At 35.7% G+C, this 19,227-nt stretch overlaps 1 protein-coding gene across 3 annotated transcripts in view; it reads left to right on the forward strand.

Annotated features, from left to right (window-relative positions):
* The window catches only part of TBC1D22A (TBC1 domain family member 22A), a 186,592-nt gene that overhangs the window by 128,186 nt on the left and 39,179 nt on the right, over nucleotides 1–19,227 (forward strand). The window contains exon 12 of one of the 3 annotated variants that reach the window (XM_030015095.2): nucleotides 7,741–7,898. The exons of the other annotated variants lie outside the window; for them this stretch is intronic. Coding sequence (XP_029870955.1) covers nucleotides 7,741–7,773 — 33 coding nt within the window. The 3' untranslated portion in view covers nucleotides 7,774–7,898. Of the gene's footprint in view, nucleotides 1–7,740; nucleotides 7,899–19,227 lie in introns of those variants that run through there. 3 annotated transcript variants of the gene reach the window in all.

Below are 19,227 nucleotides of genomic sequence, written 5' to 3' on the forward strand. Positions count from 1 at the left end.
ATTAGTCAAAAGACATATTTTGATATAACAGTGTTTCTCCTTTTTTCACTGTGAAGGAAATTACTCTGTTGATTATAAACGTAACAAAAGTCATCCATTTACTTTCAAATGCACAGCAGATGAAGTTGAAATAAAACAGGTTTTCCTTTATTTCATATCGGAACAAAAGAGTATTATCTGGTAGCATAACGGGTAGAAAGTTTTCAGATTAAAATACAATTTTTAGGCTGATGAACAGAAAGCACTGCAGATATCTGTGTATTTTTCCTACACATGCTATCTGTATTTACCTTACGTATATGTTACATAGTTAGTTTTGAACATGTCATTATTTAGTATTTTCACAGTTAGTCAGGAAAAGAAGGTGAATAACAGGATAAGAAAGCCTGCAGCTGCTAACAGCTCCTTCAGACTAAGCATAGAAAACTTATGAACCAAGAAAAGCAGAAAGACCTTCTGAGACAGAGTGACAGCAGTAAAATGTTGCTTGAAATTCCCATTCATGTAAGTGTAAAGTGGCATGGAAAGATTTGGGAACGAAAAAGAAATTACATTTTTGTACATAATCATTAACCATGAACTCTGTGTTGCCACTTAGGAGCAAGAACTTGAGGTCATAATCTATGAAAATGTTAGAATGGAGAATAAGAGAGGCTAATTTTGCCATTAGATGGATCAGGGTTGAGGTTGGAGGAAGTCAAGAATGAGTAAAAATGAAGAACTGCTTTTTCTAAAGACTCCTTAGTCTGGGGAACAAAAGGTTGAGAGGGGAATATAGTTCAGGTGTAGGAAATATGCATGACATAGGGAAAGGCTTAGTCACATCTAAAACCAGGTGTCAGATTCAAGCCTAAGAAGATACTTCTGTGCACACCACACAGTTTAATTGTGGAACACTTGACCACAAGACTCTGTGGGTCCTGAATTTTATAGGGATTCAAAAAGTAACTGAGCAAACTTGTGAGAGAAAAATCCATCATTAGGTATTTAAACAGATTCCAACATCTGGCTCGAGAAATCTCTGTGCCAAGATGCTGGAGGATGGAAAGAAGTTACCTAAAGCTTAACTTTCTTGAATTTTCCCTTACTGCTGACAACTGTCAAAGACAAGGTGTTCAACCTAGAGTTTCTTTTATAGTAGCCATACTGGGACACTGAAGCTATGTGTATTGGGTCTGACTGAGATGGAGTTAATTGTCCCCATAGCAGCCCTTGTAGCACTGTGCTCTGCATTGGTGGCTGGAAAGGTGTTGATAACACAGCAGTGTTTTGGCTACTGCTGAGCAGTGCTGGCACAGCATCAAGGCTGTCTCTCCAACATTTTTGCCCCCCTCAATGGCAGGCTGGGGCTGGGCAAGATCTTGGGAGGGGACATAGCTGGGACAGCTGACCTAAACTAACCAAACAGATATTCCATACCATATGACATCAGCTCAGCTATGAAAGCTAAGTAAAGGGAGACGGAAGGGGGGCATTTTCGTTTTCCGGAGCAACCACTACGCGTACTGAAGCCCTGCTTCCCAGGAAGTGGCCAGACATCGCCTGCTGATGGGAAATAGAGAATAACATCATTTGTTTTTCTTTGCTTTCGTGCGCGACCTTTGCTTTCACTTTATTAAACTGTCCTTATCTTGACCCACGAGCCTTTTGTTATATTTTCTCCCCCCTGTCCAGCTGAGAAGGGGGAGTGATAGAGCGGCTTTGCTGGGCACCTGGCACCCAGCCAGGGTCAACCTACCACACTATGATGATAACATTTGGATACTTTCCACATAATGAAGGTTGTTTAGCTAAATTTGTCCAAAATAACTGAACACTTGCAAAGTTTCTCAGATGTATCATATAGGAGTTCCATAGGTTGTCCTAAAGAGCAGAAGGATTACTCTAGAAAGGGTAGAAAGGTTGAAAAAGAGAGTATTTTTAGCAGTTTTTAGAAACTCCATGTGATAGAAGGATGTTTGTCTTCTGCAAGGCACTGTGTTTTTTCATACCCACATCATGGTTGGAATGTTTCATGTTACATTTAGGGTCTAAAGTTGTACCAAGAAATGCAACATGGACATGCAAAATTAAGCATCACTTTTTCCTTCACAGTATTTATTAACTTACAGTATTGATAATGAAGGCTTTCTGGTAATTTACGTATTTAAATAGAAAAATATAAGAAGTTGATTTGCTAGATATTGATACCTGCATTTTCCACATAAATCTTGTTTTGTTTTAAAAACAGGACTCTAAAATGTGCCATCCTTTGTTTTTCAAATATATTTTTTTTCTGCGCTTCCTTCCACATACATTTTATTCCAGCACTTGGCAATGTAACCTAGTAGGGATAGTTAACTCCTCATTTGGTCTCCAAATACATGGGGAGACCTGGCTTCTTCATTTAGTCTGGTTCAGCAGGTTGCTTGATTTGCTGACAAATAAATGAGCAAAGCAAAGTGTCAAGAGAAAAATCGATACAAATATTTTACGTAAAATCTGATTTGTATTATAGGCAAATTATGTCTTTGTTTTCCAGTTAAGCCAAGAAAATATCTAATTAGGTAAACAATTATTCATCAAAACTGTATGTTTAACAGGATTATAATAGGTAGACCTTTTTGTGTGAATAAACTCTTACTCAAAGTACAAGATGATTTCCTTCAGGTGTTAGTATTGCTCACAGAGACAAGGCCTGCTTTTTGTTCAACTACTTCTGTCTTTAGTGCTTCTTTTTCCTGGTCTCAGCCAAACATCAGATTTCACCTCCAATGTTTCCAGTAATCCAGTTTTTCATTATTTGTATTTTATTTAGTTCCACCTTCTTACAAGATAGATATTGGAAGCATTCTATTCTTCACAAAACATTAATGTCAGTCCTATATGGGTTTACATGCCAGGAAGATGTATATTTGGAAATAAATATTTCTTTAATTTTAAACATGATAGCTTCCCACTATGGACAAGACATTTATATTGTTTAATAGCATGAGCAAAAACTAATGTTATTCCTTCAGCAGGGAAGGAGTGGGGAGAAAAAGTGTAGGAGAAATAAGTTGTCTTGTATTTAACATTTCTAAATAAAACAGTTGTGTTAACATGCTTTGATCCCTTAAAGAACTGATTGTAAAATAAAGGGAAATGAAGGAAATTCTTTTGTCTTTTTGAGTAATTTAAAACCTTTCTGAATTTGTTTTTCTTCCAGTTTGTTCCTTTATGTAAGAACTAAATACTGTGTTAAGTTTTCCATCACATTGCTAAGTCTAGGTCATTAACAGGAAATTATGCGAAGTCAGAGTAATGTTGCAGGTGCTTTTATTGTAGTAAATTTTAGTTTCCACAAAGGATTTTTTAATGAGGAATCTAACAATCACTTATTTTGGTATTAAAATGCAATGGGTATCTGTTTTCTTTTACATGTGTTTGAATTTATATTTGTATGATTTAAGCTACTCTATGTATTTTAGCTTTTTTCAGATTAATCAGATTGTTGCTATAAATGTTTTTTCCTAGTGTCATTTCCAAAAATTCTGATAGTATCAGTGTAAAAGTAGACTTTCTGGAGTTAAATATTCATTAAAAGTTTTACTCACCAATGCAGTTTGTTTTCGGTTTGTTTTTTTTTTTTTTTCCTTTTGCCCTTATTCTGCATTGGTTTCAGGAATACAAATAAATTCTGATTCAGAAAACTCTTCATATTTAGAAAGAGTTCTTGGAAGTACGAAGATGAGCAAATGTAGAAGTATGCAGGCCTGACTAAAGCACATGGTGTTAACTACAAGCCTAATCTCATGCTTAATCCTGAAACTGATGCCCAGGAGTTCATTAATGTTGTGTAAAAGCAGCGTGTTAACAACCTTCAGAGGTCTGTTGCTCATCAAGCATGTGTCTTCTTGCAATCTACCTTTGGCACAGCCTAGTTCTTTTGAATAATGTTATTTACTGAAACCAAGTGTGAGCTATGAGTGCTTTCCTGTTCTCCTGTCAGTGGGGGGTTTGGACTTGTGGCATCTCAGCTGCCATTCATTTCCTTCCTTGTGCCCATGGCTGTGAGGAGGATCCTGTTCTAATTTAGCTTTATTGTTTATTAGACATAATTAAGCTTAAGCAAGGCATAGGGAGCTAGGCAGTTCTGTATTGTGCTGTTGTGAGAGGAGGCAGGGGATGTCTGTCTGGCCTTGTTAGAAGTAATCATTTCTGGCCCCTTTCCACATGTGATTCAGTTTTTCTGCCTATATATGCTAATAACTGTTTGTTAGGATGTAATTAGTCTAATAGAATAGAATAGAGTATTTCAGTTGGAAGGAACGTACAATGATCATCTAGTCCAACTGCCTGACCAATTCAGGGCTGACCAAGTTATGATAAGTTTTTGTTGCTCACCTATACTAAAAACAAAACAAAAAAAAGCACCTCTCTACTGATTTCTGTTGATGCCTTCTCTTCCTCAGATTACTGGGAAAGGGTGTCACCAAAATATTATATACTAAAGTCTAGCACCATTGCAGATGCAGTTTTAGATGTATGCTTTCACTGGGGAAAGTGTTTTGTAGAGCTCCATCCTGAGTTTTGATCTTTTTACAGGCGTGATCGAGAGGTGCAGGAGAAAATATTTAAAACATTCTTACTGGAAAAGTTGCTGTTTATATCACTGGATCATTGTAGCTCCTCAAGAAAACATCATCGGTTGAGTCGCTCGTTAAGTTCTAATGTATCTCCAGTATGCTGAGATGTCAGTTCATCTTCAAAAAATAGTGTTCAGAAGCCCCATTCACTTGCCACACCAATGCCTTATTCCTGAGAAGGGGCACAAAGCTTGTCTCTGCTTCTCCAAGCAGGAGTTGATGCTGAGAGATACTTCACAGCAGAAAGATTTCACTGTATTCCTGTTTGCTCTAAAGTGGACTGTAGAGTGTAGTGCACTATTGAAATAACCTGCTTCTGGTCAAATAACACAAAGGCATTTCACAGTCTACAGGACCATACTTTTTCTTCATCCTTAACAGAACGCCACAGGAATTTAGATAAGGTCACATGCAAGGAAGATTTATTTTTTTTTTAAATATAAAAATTTTAACTGAGGGGGGGGGAAAATCAGAATATCTTAGTGACTGTAAGGAATTAGAAGCATAAACACGTTGGTTTTGAGATTATAAAGTACAAGATTTACAGAATGAATGGACTTGCTGCCTAGTGTTGATTTAAAAGAGAATGTCCTAAAAAAGGATTGAGTTTTCTTAGGATAGTTGCTGCATTTTGTTTGCCAAGCTTTCTGATGTCTTTCCTCCTTTCAGCCACTGTATCTTATATTCACAAGATTGTGTAAATTTTTCAGTATCATTATGAAAATCAGTTTTGATTGAAATCTTTTAAAAATACTTAGTAGAAATAACCTTTCTAGAGGAAAAACACTGTTTTATAGCTGGTCAGAAAGTGGAATTTATACTAACTAACTGTTGAAATATAATTTTTTGTAAAGCATTTTATAACATATTTATTACTGAACATCCACCAATATACTTGAGCTCGAAAGATGCACTTTGGTTTGTTCTTCCTGCTAAAGCATAGCTTACTTTCATGGTGGAGTGTTAATGATGTGTCTGAAATTACAAAAACAAAAGCAAAAAAACCTCTGAGTCCTAAAAGCAATATGCTAATTTAGTTTCCTGCCTGAGTTGTCCGATAACTTTGTCGATATGGTAGTCTAGATTCTGGGGGCATACTAATAGAGATTTCATATCAGGCTAAACCCCTTGTTTTGGCTAAAGCAATGTGCACAACAGTAAACAGTACAGGGAGGAGACAGGCTGAGCTACCAAAAGGTTCTACTTAGAATATCAACAATCATCCATTTTTTGATCTGGACCTCGTGTTTTCTTCTCTTTATTAAAATGACCAAGAACAAGTCTGTGTTTAGGTCCTTGCATCAGCAAAAACAAAAAGAGCTTAAGGAGAATTGAGTATTAATAGATGAGACATTCTGTATTGAAATTCTGTGTATCTTTCTCACTAGCAGAATAATTATTCCGCCCATCCCTTTCTTCTGGCAAATGGAACACAACTGCTGCCAGTTATGTCTATTAATTGCATCCTTTATATCAGTTTCCAATTCTTACTATTAAACTGTGATATGCTCTATTTAGTATATTATTCTATAGATAAGTTTCTTAGCATTCGCACTCAACAGATACTTATTTTTATCATGCATGCATTCCTCTGCAAGAGTGAGGGAGTGTGAAAGAATGTGTTGAGCAGTGTCAGATGAAGCTCATTGCTATTCTAACAGCATGACTGTGCTCCTTTAGGAGGGCATTCAATCCTTGGCATTCATTCCCTCACACTGATGTGATAACAGAATAAAGGAGCTTTACAGCTGATTGAAGTCAAGTAGTAGGGCCGTTGTAAAGGCTCACAAGAAGATTACTGATGAATACCATTACTGCTGGAGGTTGGACTAGCAATTGTGCATGTCCATGCTTTCTTATAGAGAGTGAATAATGAAAGAGAGTGGGTGTTAATAATTATGAATTAGCTACGCTTTCCTTTTCTAGAAGGAAGATGGTGGTGTCCATTTGACTTCAGAGTGCTAAGAATTATGCGATAAATGTTTACAAAGTTCTGAGAAATCTTCGGATTTAAGTGGTAACAGGAGCTGCGTCTATATTATTTCTCTAGTTCTGAATATCAGAATAAAGCAAATTGGGCATGATATTCTGTTTTAGTCTGGAGTGAAAAGGTGTTTGACCACTTCAGGTATTAATGGAAATTCACAGTTTTTCCCATCTTTTGCACTGCAACATTCTCGTTTTTCTCGTGACAGGAGACAGATTGAAGGCTTTGAATTTATTGCAGTATATTGAACATTCTTTGCTTATAAATGAAGCAGATGGCTGAGATAAAATCGCAGACTCTTCTGTGGTTTAGTTTGGCTGAACGTTTTTGAAACTAAAATACTTTGTGTCTGATTGTCTTTTCCTGCAGAGAGGGAGTATATGGGGAAACACTACATCAAATTCCCAGTCTGACTCTTATTTTTCTCTGTTATGCTTGTAAGTGATGATGGAAATAGAAGACAAAAAATCTTTGCAGGAAGTCTTTCATGTGCAAGAGGATAGTTCTTAACTACCTGTACTACCTCTGACAGGACCCTGGATACTCAGTAAAACCTCAGGTTCGCCTGAGCTTGGAGGTAGGTTAACACAGCTCCTCCTCTTTACTTGAAAGCATTCCAAAAATGCTTTTTGAATTGTTTAAAGACTGGGTTTTAATAAGTAGAAATTAGAATAATTATTTTCTTTACTAGTCACAAAATTCTTTCTATTTATGAGAGAACAGAAGTAAAAGGAGTTTGTAGGCAACTCTATGTCTATTCAATGCGTCTTTGTAGGGTGGGTTTGCTTCCAGGTTTGATTTTTAACTTTGAGTGTCTGCATTGGCAAACAGTGCAGTGCAATAGGAGTGGATCTGTGGAGAGAAACTCTATAATGCAAGCCATGATTCAGTACATGAATGTACATGAGAATGTATTTCAAAAGAATGCTTGCAATCCAAACCAGAACACTGCAGTAGCTGTGCCCTTAATGACTTTCTGAATCCTAGCAAGCCTCCTAGAGCCCTCTCTGGCCTCTGCAAGATTTCTTTCATCAAACTGTTTCTTTCCTGATCCTCTCATCAGTCTTTCTGGCTCTGGTTCGTGCAATTCTTTGCTGTAATTTTTCTTCTGGTCTTCATTGTGGTCACTGGAAGTTTCCTTCCTAGGTGTCCTCAGTTGCTCTGAAGGGAAGCTCTTAAGGGAATCTCACTTTTTCTCCGGAGGCATCATCCTGACCTCCTGGTGTCTGTTTATTAAAACGAATATAACCTACACAAACTGAAAACATATATAAAACTGACAATCTTTCACAATATTCTTAAACTGGATCATCATAAATATCCATATGATTACTGTACACAGTATTGTATAACTTTTAATATATATTCCATTGTTTTTGATAGATGACAGTAATTAGACACTATGCTGTGATTTTTTTGTCCTTTATCTGTCTTTGAGAACAATGACAATAATTCCATAGATTGTGTTGATACCTCTGAATGAAAAAGGTATTATGAAATGTAATAAATGGAAATGATGCCTCCAACTTATATTTGCTCTGAATTTGTTTCTAATGGAACTTTTATGGAACACAATAAATAGTATTGAAAATGCAAGTTTTATGCAGTAACTTAGGAAATAGTAATAATACCTTGAATAAGCTAAATGGATATAAAAAGCTATGCAGAAGATTTTTTGCATTCTAGGCAGAAATAAATAGTTTATTTTGGAGGGGAAACATGGTCTAGTAGATAGGGCAATAGAGATAATGGTTGAAATGCATGTGCTTTCTTGCTTTTTCATTTAAATACTCTCAACTCTTTTTTTTTTTTCTCTTTTGCAAAAGTTATGGATGAAAATTTCCAGATAATGTCAAGTCTACCCTTTTCTTTCCATAAATGGAGAACAGATTGTTTGAAAGTTTTATATAAATTATTAAATACAAATCAGCTCAACAAAAACTCTATCTTCTGATTATCCTTTAATAAATTCTTATGTAGCTGAAAAAAATTTTTAAACATCGTGCTCAAATACCTTTCCACAAAATTAACTGTAGCATTTTCATGATTGAGGCTTTAAGTGCTAATAGTCTTCTTGTTTGTTAATAAACAGGTTTTTCTTCTTTCTGACTAGATTTGTTCATAGTAATTTATCAAACCTGCAGAAAAGCAGTGTGTTAGTGGGAAAACAAATCAATCTGTCCTTTCTGAAAGGTATAAACAACTTTCATTAATGATACTTTTTTAAAGCTTAGATTGCGGATCGAGGAAAGTTGTCTCTTAGATATGTTTTAACTTCATTTTAATGTTTCAGGAAAAATTGCTTTTATGGGGGTGATGTGCTGTTGTTTTAATTTGAAATAATACAACACCTGCCTTTTATTAAAACATTTTCATAATTAAAAACTTTGATTTTGTTGAGATTTCCAAAGATACAATTTGAAATGCATTTTGTTGCATAATACTGTATCACTTTTTGAAGTTAAATATTTAAGTGCAGACTAAATGTTAGTATGATTGCAGTATATTTTTATTTCTTAAAGTTTGAAGTGTGATTATTAATATTGTTTCTGAATACCTGCTATGTAAATTAGGGATGTGGTAAAGATGTTTTTGGTTTTCTGACTTGTAGATTCCCTTCCCCTGTGGTATTGAGTCCTGTTTCATTACACATGCATTCTTCGTTTCTTTTATTGTAACTGGGCTATGACTTTTTTTTTTTTTTTTTTTTAAATTCTCTTTGTCTCTGGTCCTGTACCCTTTATGGAAATGGAACTCTGCAGTTTGGATCCCTGTAGGCTCTCAGTGAGCAGTGCATGACAAACTTTCCTTCCTGCCTGTTTCCATAGTAGCAGCACCTTGTCGTTTTTCACAAATGAGTATTAATTTGGTTTATAGTTTAAGACCCCAGGGATGCAGAGGCTTTTCACAGCCTTCTAAGACTAGCCACGCTTTATTGAGGTAACATGAAAAATAAACAGCCCTAGAAATGTTCATGATAGAGTCTTTGCTGTCTGAAAGTTATGTGGCAAATGCAGATTCTTGAAAGGTGTCCAGGATCCATCTTCAGTAGCTCATCGCTAGTCCTGAGAATTGTAAAACTTCTGGAATCAATTAATTGGCACCACTCTTTCTGTCCTTGCTCCTGGACAAGCAGTTTCTGCATGGCTTTGGGAGTCTCTTCAGTGTGTAAATCTTCAGTAGAACTTTGCATGAGCTGATTTCTTTGTTTTGCAGCTCATTTTGCAATGCACGTTGGTTGGTTAGAGCATGTTTCTTCCAACTAATAGCACTGTACTGCCTCCATTTTGACTGGAATGAGCTACAGACATTGTCAGTATATGGTGAGCTTCGTCTTTCCACAGAGCCATTCTGTAATAGCAAAGGTTTTATACTGGTAAGTTTTTACTACCCTGAAAAACAATGTGTACAGAAAACAGTTTTCCAAAATGGTATTAGATGATCAGTATTGGCCATCATAAAATCTCTGTATGGGGTTTTTTAAGGTATAGAAAATCTATAATTGCAGTAAATCTGTTTTATTCTTTATTTAATTTTTCAACATCCTTTATCATTTTGATATTAATTTAGGGTGTTTGGGAATCGAGGAATACCGATGTACATGAAGTAACGGGGGATGGGTAAGCTGTGTCAAAAATCTTGTAGCTATGTACCAAAAGAAGTTGTTTTTGCAGCTTAAATGGTATCTGACAGATTAAAACATTGGCATTGACTTAAATTTGTTTGAACACACAGCCTGACATCCTTCTTTCCAACATTTCAGAGTGTATTCTAGTCAGATTTTAAAGCCTAAAAGTTCAGAGTCTTCAGTCTTCATTGCTATAAGCAAAATCATGTGGGAAAAATCTGTTTAATTTGAAAAATATTATAAAGCTGAAGGACAGATACAGTAAGAAATTACATTTTGATGATACATCTATTAATAGATTAATCTATTATTTTAGTTTACAACTTGGGTAGATAATATTTTGGTTTCTGTTGTAATTTTGTAGAGGCTGAATTGTTATTTTGCTAAATATTTGTTCCTTTCACATTCATTTTGTTGATAAAATTCGTCCCGAAGACTGGCAGGATGATTATGATTGTCTTATTGTTGCTTGTTACAATTTAATAAAATAGATTTGAAGAAAATTATATGGGAGTATAATTTTTTTTCTTTTATAATACTAAAAAACAAATCTAGTGAGAGTCATTTATAACCTCAGTAGGCACTCTTCTGAAGGCTTGAATAAAATAAGCTGTAAAAGGCTTCTGAAAATTTGGAGCAATGTTTAGGAATTTAATGCAGTATGCAGTGCCCAGGTTGTTTCAGTAGGAGTAGTATTGTGCTTTTAAATTATTTGGTCAATAGTTCTTGATTAAGGAATTTACAGAAGTACTATACTAGATGTTAATTGTGAATTTCAGCTGAAGGTTCTGTGTTCAGCCAAAAAAATCAGCCAGAAAGCTTTTATTTGAATCAAAGCTATCCTCCCATTCTGAGCTGCTTAAGGCCGTGGAGGTAGTGATTAGGGCACTCTTGCTCGCTTTGGTGTCTGTCAAGATACTGGTACTGAAGACTCAGCCCTTTAAATGTCAACATGGATTAGTGGAGAGATGCTCACAAAAGCTGGTGGAAAGAAAAAAGCAAGCCAAGTTTATTGACAGCAGTAAGAGATTTGAATATCTTAAACTTCACACTCTGGTGATGTCATGTCAAATGGGAAAAACATGAAGCTGTACTGGTCACCTCAGGCTGTCAGTATGGAAGAAGCTGTTGTAGAGAAAGGGCTTCTCAAGCTGCTCAGCTATGCTGTATCTGTGATGGAGTAAGGCTGTCCAAAAAAAAAAAAAACCCCAAACTCCAATGTGTTATTGGTAATACTAGAATTACTAAAGTTGTATGCAGGTGGTAATATGTTAAAATTTGCCTCACTTTCTGCCACTTTTTTCTTCATTTACACTGCTATAGGATATTGTCATAGAAGCTTTTCTCAACAAAGCGGTTGCAATCTATATACTTAGGAAAGCATCGATAGTGTATGCTACACCTGTGCTGGAGAAAAGTATGACAGTATTACTGTCTCATAGTTGCTCAGGGCTTTTCAGGGTCAAGACAGATCTTTCAGTTCTAAGAGATGAGTGGCAGCATCAGAGTTAACCTCCAGAGAACCTTGATAAAGCAGATTGTGACAACTCTACAGGTGTTGCCATTCCCACGTAAGTCTCTTGTTTCATGCTGCTGTCTTCAATCAGTGATCCGATGTGAAGAATGATTATTAGTGCAGACTTTAACTTGATTGTTCTGCTGTGCACCTGGTTTTGATTTTCAGCATTTTGAGAAGATTCATATCAAAGAGGTTACCTTGATTCAGTGTCCTGAGAGATACGTAAATACTGAGCAGGCTGTGGCATCCATTGAGACATTAGCATCTTCAGAACAATAGTGTTATTCACAGGAAATATTTTTGCTGTAGCTAATAAAGTGGATGTAGTTTCTCATTCTGACCAGACTTCAGCAAAGCTGCACCCAATCTTCACTACTATTAATCTATTTCTGTGCTGACCAGTTGGTGGATGGGAATAGAAATGGTCTGAAGAGTATTTTTTGGATTAGCTTGGTGAGTCTTTTCTATTAACTGTTTAGGTAAGAAGCAGCTTATCTTACTCATCCAGACAAGATCAAGCTCCTGGTGATAGCTATCAAGTATCTAATAAATTTAATTAAAATACATACGTTAACATTTTCAGCTGTGATATTGAGCGACTAGCAATTTTCAGATACTTGGAATGAGTAATGGTGTTGGCTTTTCAGTTGCTTTTGACATCAGCCCTTTTATAAACCTGCAGTTTTGCAGAATCATGACTATAGAGCCTGTGTGTTGGACGTAGCTGAAGAGCAGCTGAATAACGTTTTCAGCTGTTGTGCTTTTTCTTCTCTTTAGTCAGTGAAGATGCTGCTGCATTCAGCAGCTGCCTGCTTTAGTTTCTGTGGCATTATTAGTGTGTTAGTCTTAACAGAAGCCGAATGCAATGTAAAGCATGCAGGCCAAGGAACGTTGTTAAGCAGTCATATGGTCACAAAAAGCTATTGTACAACTCTTATACAACTATTTCAGTATCTTTGAAATCCAGAGGCTAGAAGCTCTAGTGGTTGTCATGAGCATGGTTTATGTATTTCAGCAAAATGTGATAACCGATGAGTATCTGCAGAAAAGGATATCATTGTGCTCTTTTTAATGAACTAACAATTTCATACAAAAAATTCAGCAGTCCCATTGTTCAGAATAAAGGGATACATGTAAATGAGGCCAGTGCTGAAATTGTATTTAAACAATGCTGACAGTTCTTCTATTGTGCCCTTTAATTAATTTCCCAGCACCAAGGTTCTCTGGGAATGAACTGCAAAAATAATTAAAATGATACATGAGGTAAATAGTTTAGAAATTCAAAAGGTGAAATAGGGAATTAGTTTAGTAAATATTAGTTATATTGCTTATTTGTGCTCATTTGCCTTCTAAAAGCAGGTTATTGAGGAAGTATGATCTGGTTTTGATTCACATGATCTGCTGAAGTTTTGCTCAAAGGTGGGAAAGTTGCCATATTCTTTTTTAATCAATGGTGCCTGCCCTGGTTCCACATCAGTAGTCTGCTTAAAGCAGGTTAAATATTTATGTAAAAATATTTTGCCTCACGGCAAAGTTCTTCAGAATTAAATCAGTTGCAGCATATTTTTTACTAATGATCTGGATTTAGTTTATGCTTTGTAAGGTGAATCATATCTTCAAGTAGAATTCTGTGAGTAAAAGCAGTTTTGGTTTTGGTGCGACACAGCTTTGCTTTTTCCCACCACATTTTTGGCCAACTAATTGATGTCAAGTCGTTACTTGAGAAGGAATTTAAATGTTTAGGTTCAAATTAAATTAATGATTTCAGATAGAATGAATAGGATCTTAATTAGAAGGAAACTTCAAAACAAATTTCTTTCCAGCTGGACAATCATGTCTGAATAATTGAAGCACAACTTTGAGCCTAGCTTAAAATACGTCTTTGCAATAAATGTTCTTTCTGTCATTGACTGTAGATGAAACAAAGATGAGATTTACATTTTGGTGTCCCAAATGCACATGCCTTTGAAAATATTTTGTCTGGAGGTTTTCATTCAAATCTGCCATGTAACCTATTAAAAAAGAAATAGCCTGCAGCTTTTAGAAAGTGTTTTCTTCAACTTCACCTGTGCTGGGGTGGGGGGCAACTAGTCTGTCACTTTTTTATCCTCATCTTACTGCTCCTCAGGCTTCCCATAACAACTCAGTCAGTACTTCCATAACTTCTCCATGCAAGAGGGATTTTAAGTTACAGTGGGGGACATGTGAGTAAATTAAAAATGCAAAATGGATTTTCTGGGAAATAACTAGAGGGTTAGACTTTTCAAGTGTGTGTACATTTTTGAACAGACTGTTGGTAGTGTCATCTTCTCATATCCTCTTACAGCTTGTGTGATCTCACTGCCTAAGTTTTTTCCCAAGGAAAATACTCAGGACTAAGGGGTGTAGGGAAGTGTATGCTTCAGCTTTATACTCATGCAGGAAACAAAATACATTGTATTTCTTGTGTTTCATGCTGTGAAAGGAAGTAAAGGACATAGTGTTGTTCAGTGTTAATTACATAGAGATTCTCTACTTTAAATCGTTACACTGCACCACAGCGTGGTAAGATAATTAGGAACCATATTAATGGCTCTAACTGCAATACTTTGTTCCTTCATACATTAACTATGGCGAACGAAAGAAAATATAGCTATAAGTAATCAACCACTTTCTAAAACCTAAACAGTGTAAATTATCCACTGTTACTGATGAGGACTTATAATGTTAGGTGGCTGTTATTTGTTAATGCACTGAAACCAGCCAGGAGTAGTTCCGTTAGTTCTTGCTGCTGGTTCTGCTGTTCTCATCTCCAAACAAGTTGGGAGTTTGTGATCTTAAAAACTTACATGGAAGAAAAACTTGCAGAAAGTTTGTTTGTGTGTTTGTTTTTCTGCTAGAGGAGCCGAAAATACATATATTAGATTGGGGTTTTATATCTTATCCCTGACCTTTATGTTGTTTGTTGTTAGCTAAAATTGACGTGATTGATTATCACTGGTAGAAATCATGTTCACATTGCCACATCTCTGTTCTTGCCATGTTCTGCCTAGCCATAACTAGTAGGCAAAACAGAAGTTGTTTGCCTTCTGCTTTGTAGAAATTCAAAGCAGCAGATTAAGTAATATTTTCTCCAGTAAGTACAAAGAACAACTAACTAATGGTCAGTCTTCATGGCAGATGAGAAGAGGCTTATTAACATGGGAAATTACAGAAAAGAAATCAATAAGCTTTCTGATAATTTCACTGCATAATTCTTCTGCATATATCTAGGTTCTTTTCAAAGTACTGTTGGAAGTGTTGCAAAGTGTAATTGTTCTCCCTTGTGTAGAGTTCAGCATCACCTTGCATTTGTATCGAAGGCATTCTTCAAGAAAGCTGCCTTACTCCACTTTCTTCTCTAAATACCCAATTCAGCAAGGAAGGACTATAAAGGTGTTGCATAAGAAGCTCCATTCCTTTGCTAAGATCTAGCAACTTTCCTGTATGTGAAGGTAATAAACCACCACCCATGAGGAGAAAAATAACTATAAAAGAAAACCACATTTCAGTATTGGATGTGAAGGTACCTCATAATCCACTTGACATCCTAGTCATGATGAACTCTTTAAAAACTTCATGATAAATTCTTTAAATGAACCAAATGAGAAACATTGAATTTTTTTCACCACAGTTTATTCTGGAAAAGCTAGGACAAAAGGTCAAACACATACTTGAAGTTAGTTATTTTTTGTTCTATTCGAATTGAACATATTAGCAAGTGAAGAGGACAGAATTTAAACTCTGTTCTCAAAGTACAAGCTAATGTGGAAAGTTATATGAAAGATGCTTCTTAAAACTAAACGATTAATGGTAGCCTGCGTAAATCAAGTAAACTAATTATCAGTAGCATCCATTTATATTTGATATAGATTAATAGTCTTATCATGAATTTTGCATGCCATATGGAGCATTCTAACACGGCAAGACATTGATCAAAAAAACCCTCCAGCAATGGTCTGTGTTCCTTGCGGCTGGGATTTCACAGCAGAGGTTTATATCACAAGTCATCTTTTGGAAACTGTTGCCAAGTTGTTGTTGATGAGATCAGAGAGGCCAACTACTAAATTGTTATGAAAACTGATCTTCACCTAGTTTTCTGCATAAATCTTCCAAATCTAATAGAAAACTGTAAGATAAATAACTTTTTTGAACATTCCTAGCAGAAATAGGAAATGTGAACACAGTTCTTGTAAAGGTTTTTTTAAAATAGCTCTTCTATAAGGGACTTAGAATGAGCACTAAGGGTTGAGATCGTATTTCTTGCATGGTGTTTTGGCTGTGCCAGATACTTGTAGCTAGCTGTTATGACCCGAAAATGTTAGTTTTGATTACAGATTTTAAAGTGCTATGAAATGTGTTTGGATCAGATTTGTTTTTATTGCAAAGATCAAACCAACCTGTAAATGTTCATATTAGTTGATGGGTATTTGCATTAGAAACAGCTACTTACAGGCCTTACCTATAAGTAAGGTTGTTTTTTGGTTTGGGGTTTTTTTTTGAGCATAAATGATCCAACTTTGTTGCTGTATTTATTGTCAGATTAGATTCAGCTTAGACAAGTGCTGTTGGTCACTTAATGCTTTTAGGATCATCCCCTTGGGAATAGTCACGGTGAAACAAAAACGATGATAGAAGACAGTCCAAAATGTGCTAACTCAATGAAAAAAATGTTTTTAATAGGTATATATATGTATAACTGTAAAATACTTTTTAACATGTATCATGATTGAAATTTAAATTTTTAGCACCACAGAATAATCAAAATTTCATTATATAACTGACTGTAAAACTGATAGGCAGGAGAAGGTTATGATCCTATATGAGTTGGTAGGCTGCTGTGTACAATGAAAATAGCTGCAATCCTTGAAGTATTACAGTACTTTTAGAATGACAAGATTCAGGTGACTTCAATACAGTGTTGTCTAAACTTAATCATAATATTCTTTCACCATGAGTAAATATGACATTTTAAGAAAGTGTTGTCATGATTTTTGTAGTGAGAAATCACACCTTGCAAAACTTTAAAAGCTAGTAAACATATGCACCAGGTTGATGTAGCCTATTGAGATTTCTGAAAACAGTGAAGAAGGTTCTTTGCTAAAGGTTGTGAAAGAAAAAACATGGCCGTGGAATGAAAGGGAATGCCCTTGTATGGATAACAACTGAGAGATAGAAAACAGATGGTAGGAATAAGCAGGCAGGTTTCAAAATTAAAGGAAATCACATGTAATTTTTTTAAAATTTGTGATGAGGCTTTAGCTTTTTCTGCTGAAGTGATTGGAAAAGGGATACAGGAGTGAGACAAGAGAAGTTTGCTGACAACACCATGTTATTGAGAGTAGTAAAGGTGAGAGTCTGACAGCAAGGAGTTGCAGGACTTCATGTTGCTGTAAACAACTAGGCGGTAAATAACAGCTGAAATTCTGAGTGGACAAATATAAAGCGATACTGTGTGTGTGTGTCTGGAACAATCCTAACTGTGCCAGTATAACCATGGGCTTCAACTTAGCTTTCTACACTCAAGCGCAAGAGCAAAACATAAGCTCAGTAGCAGTCAAGAAAGAAAAAGAAAAAAAAAAATCAAAGGCTAGGAATTATTGCGAAAAAGGAAAGGAGAACAAAATATCATTATGCAGCTATGAGTTATGTTCTTTCTGCACCTTACATGCCGTATACAGTTTGGACCTTATTTCAAAATCAAAAAAGTACAGGAAAGGATGTTTAAGAAGGCTGAGCAAAGATGGTGGAACCGGTATAAGAGGAATGGTGGAATAGGCAAAAAAATATTCTAGTCTGCAAAAAAGAAGGAAAGATGAATGAACTGAAGAAAGTGAGTAGGAAGTGATTGTTCATACGCTCTTTCAATGCAATAACTGAACAGCTTTAAATGAAGCTAGCAGGTGTTGGCTTTAAAACAGACATGCTATATAGCACACACTTGCATTTTAGAGTTCTTTGGCACAGGACTTTGTGATTACCAAAAAAGCTTACAGTTGCAAAAAGCTTTGGGCAGATAAGTAAAGACAAATCCATTAACAACTATTAAATGGACATATTCTACAGCTTGTGTAAGGACATCTCTGAGCGTGAAATCATTAAAAGTTAGAATAGTGTTCTGGGAAGGTATTGCTATATGCTTGCACTCTTATACTCTTAGTCATCTGCTGTTGGTCATTCGTGGTGGCAGGATAGTTACGCTGATGGACCCCTCCATGGTGTGCTCGTGCTGGGTTTCTTCTCAGACTGGAACTCTGAGTCTCAGTTTTGACGGTGGATTGAGTCTGTGCCTAGGAAGTCAGAGCTTCTGGCTGATGGAAAAGGCCAATCTTGGAGGAGCAGCCAACACATTCCACTTTGCATGACGATCCTGTGCTAGCTTCTTTCTCTTTTTCTGCCATAGACTGCTTGGATAATTTTGGAAAAATTACTTAAACCTTTTACAGCTAAACTATCTGTTCTTTGTAATGTAGTAAAAATGGAGTTGCTTAAAGTTGCTTTATTCATCTGTAACCATAAAGTGTTTGGAAGTCCTTGTGTCTGAGCCATTATTTGCGTGTGAAATGTGGTGGTTTAATACCTAACCCTGGCACAATTTCATAGTTTTAATCATTCTGAGTACTTAGAGTAAATATATGATTATTTTTTATCAACAAATATAATACCACGAGATATTACCCTCCCTAAATGCTGAAGTATCCAGGGTATGGGAGGCAAGTTAGACTAATCGTTGACTAGACAATAATCAGTCTAGTCATACAACAAAATTTGCATTCTTTCAGTGATTGTCTAATTCAAGAAGTTTAGGGAGTGCAGTATAAAGAATGCCTTTCATTTCAGCTGCAGAGGAGATCCAGCATTTGCAGGGCAATGAGATATTTGTGATGTTAACAATCTAAATGATTTTTATTGATAATGACAGATGGTTCTTAGATAATGTGCTCTGAGTCGTCTGTAATATGTTCAGAATAAGTCTTCTGGAAGGTTGTACATCTGTCTTGAGATCTTTTGCTAAAATATTTAAATCAAGGTCATTGTTTATATTTGATTTTAAATAGCTTTTAGCTCGTAGTCTGCATTTCTGTACATTTAGAGATCAAACTGTTTGTAACTTCAAAAGCTACAAATGGAAAAGTATAATAGGTAGCAGGTGTTAGAATAGGCAATTATGCATTAGCTGTTTTACTCAATTTCTAAGACTGTCTAAAACTATCCATTGGAAATACTTTGTAGCCTAGACTTATCTCTGAAGCATGATGCATTTTTGAATCTATAGGGGGATATGCATTTTTTCTCTAATGAATTGCATATTTAAACCTATTTGGTTTAATTTAAAAGAGCTGAAGAAAATTGTATTGGGGAAAAAAAATGTTGAACAGAAAAACCTCAAGAAAAAGTACAGGTTCTTATATACTTCCAGATATTTTTTCTGCAATTCCTCAAAAACATTTTCAATTTCCAATATTGC

The sequence above is a fragment of the Aquila chrysaetos genome, chromosome 5 (genome assembly GCF_900496995.4).
Source record: "Aquila chrysaetos chrysaetos chromosome 5, bAquChr1.4, whole genome shotgun sequence".
NCBI lineage: Eukaryota > Metazoa > Chordata > Aves > Accipitriformes > Accipitridae > Aquila > Aquila chrysaetos.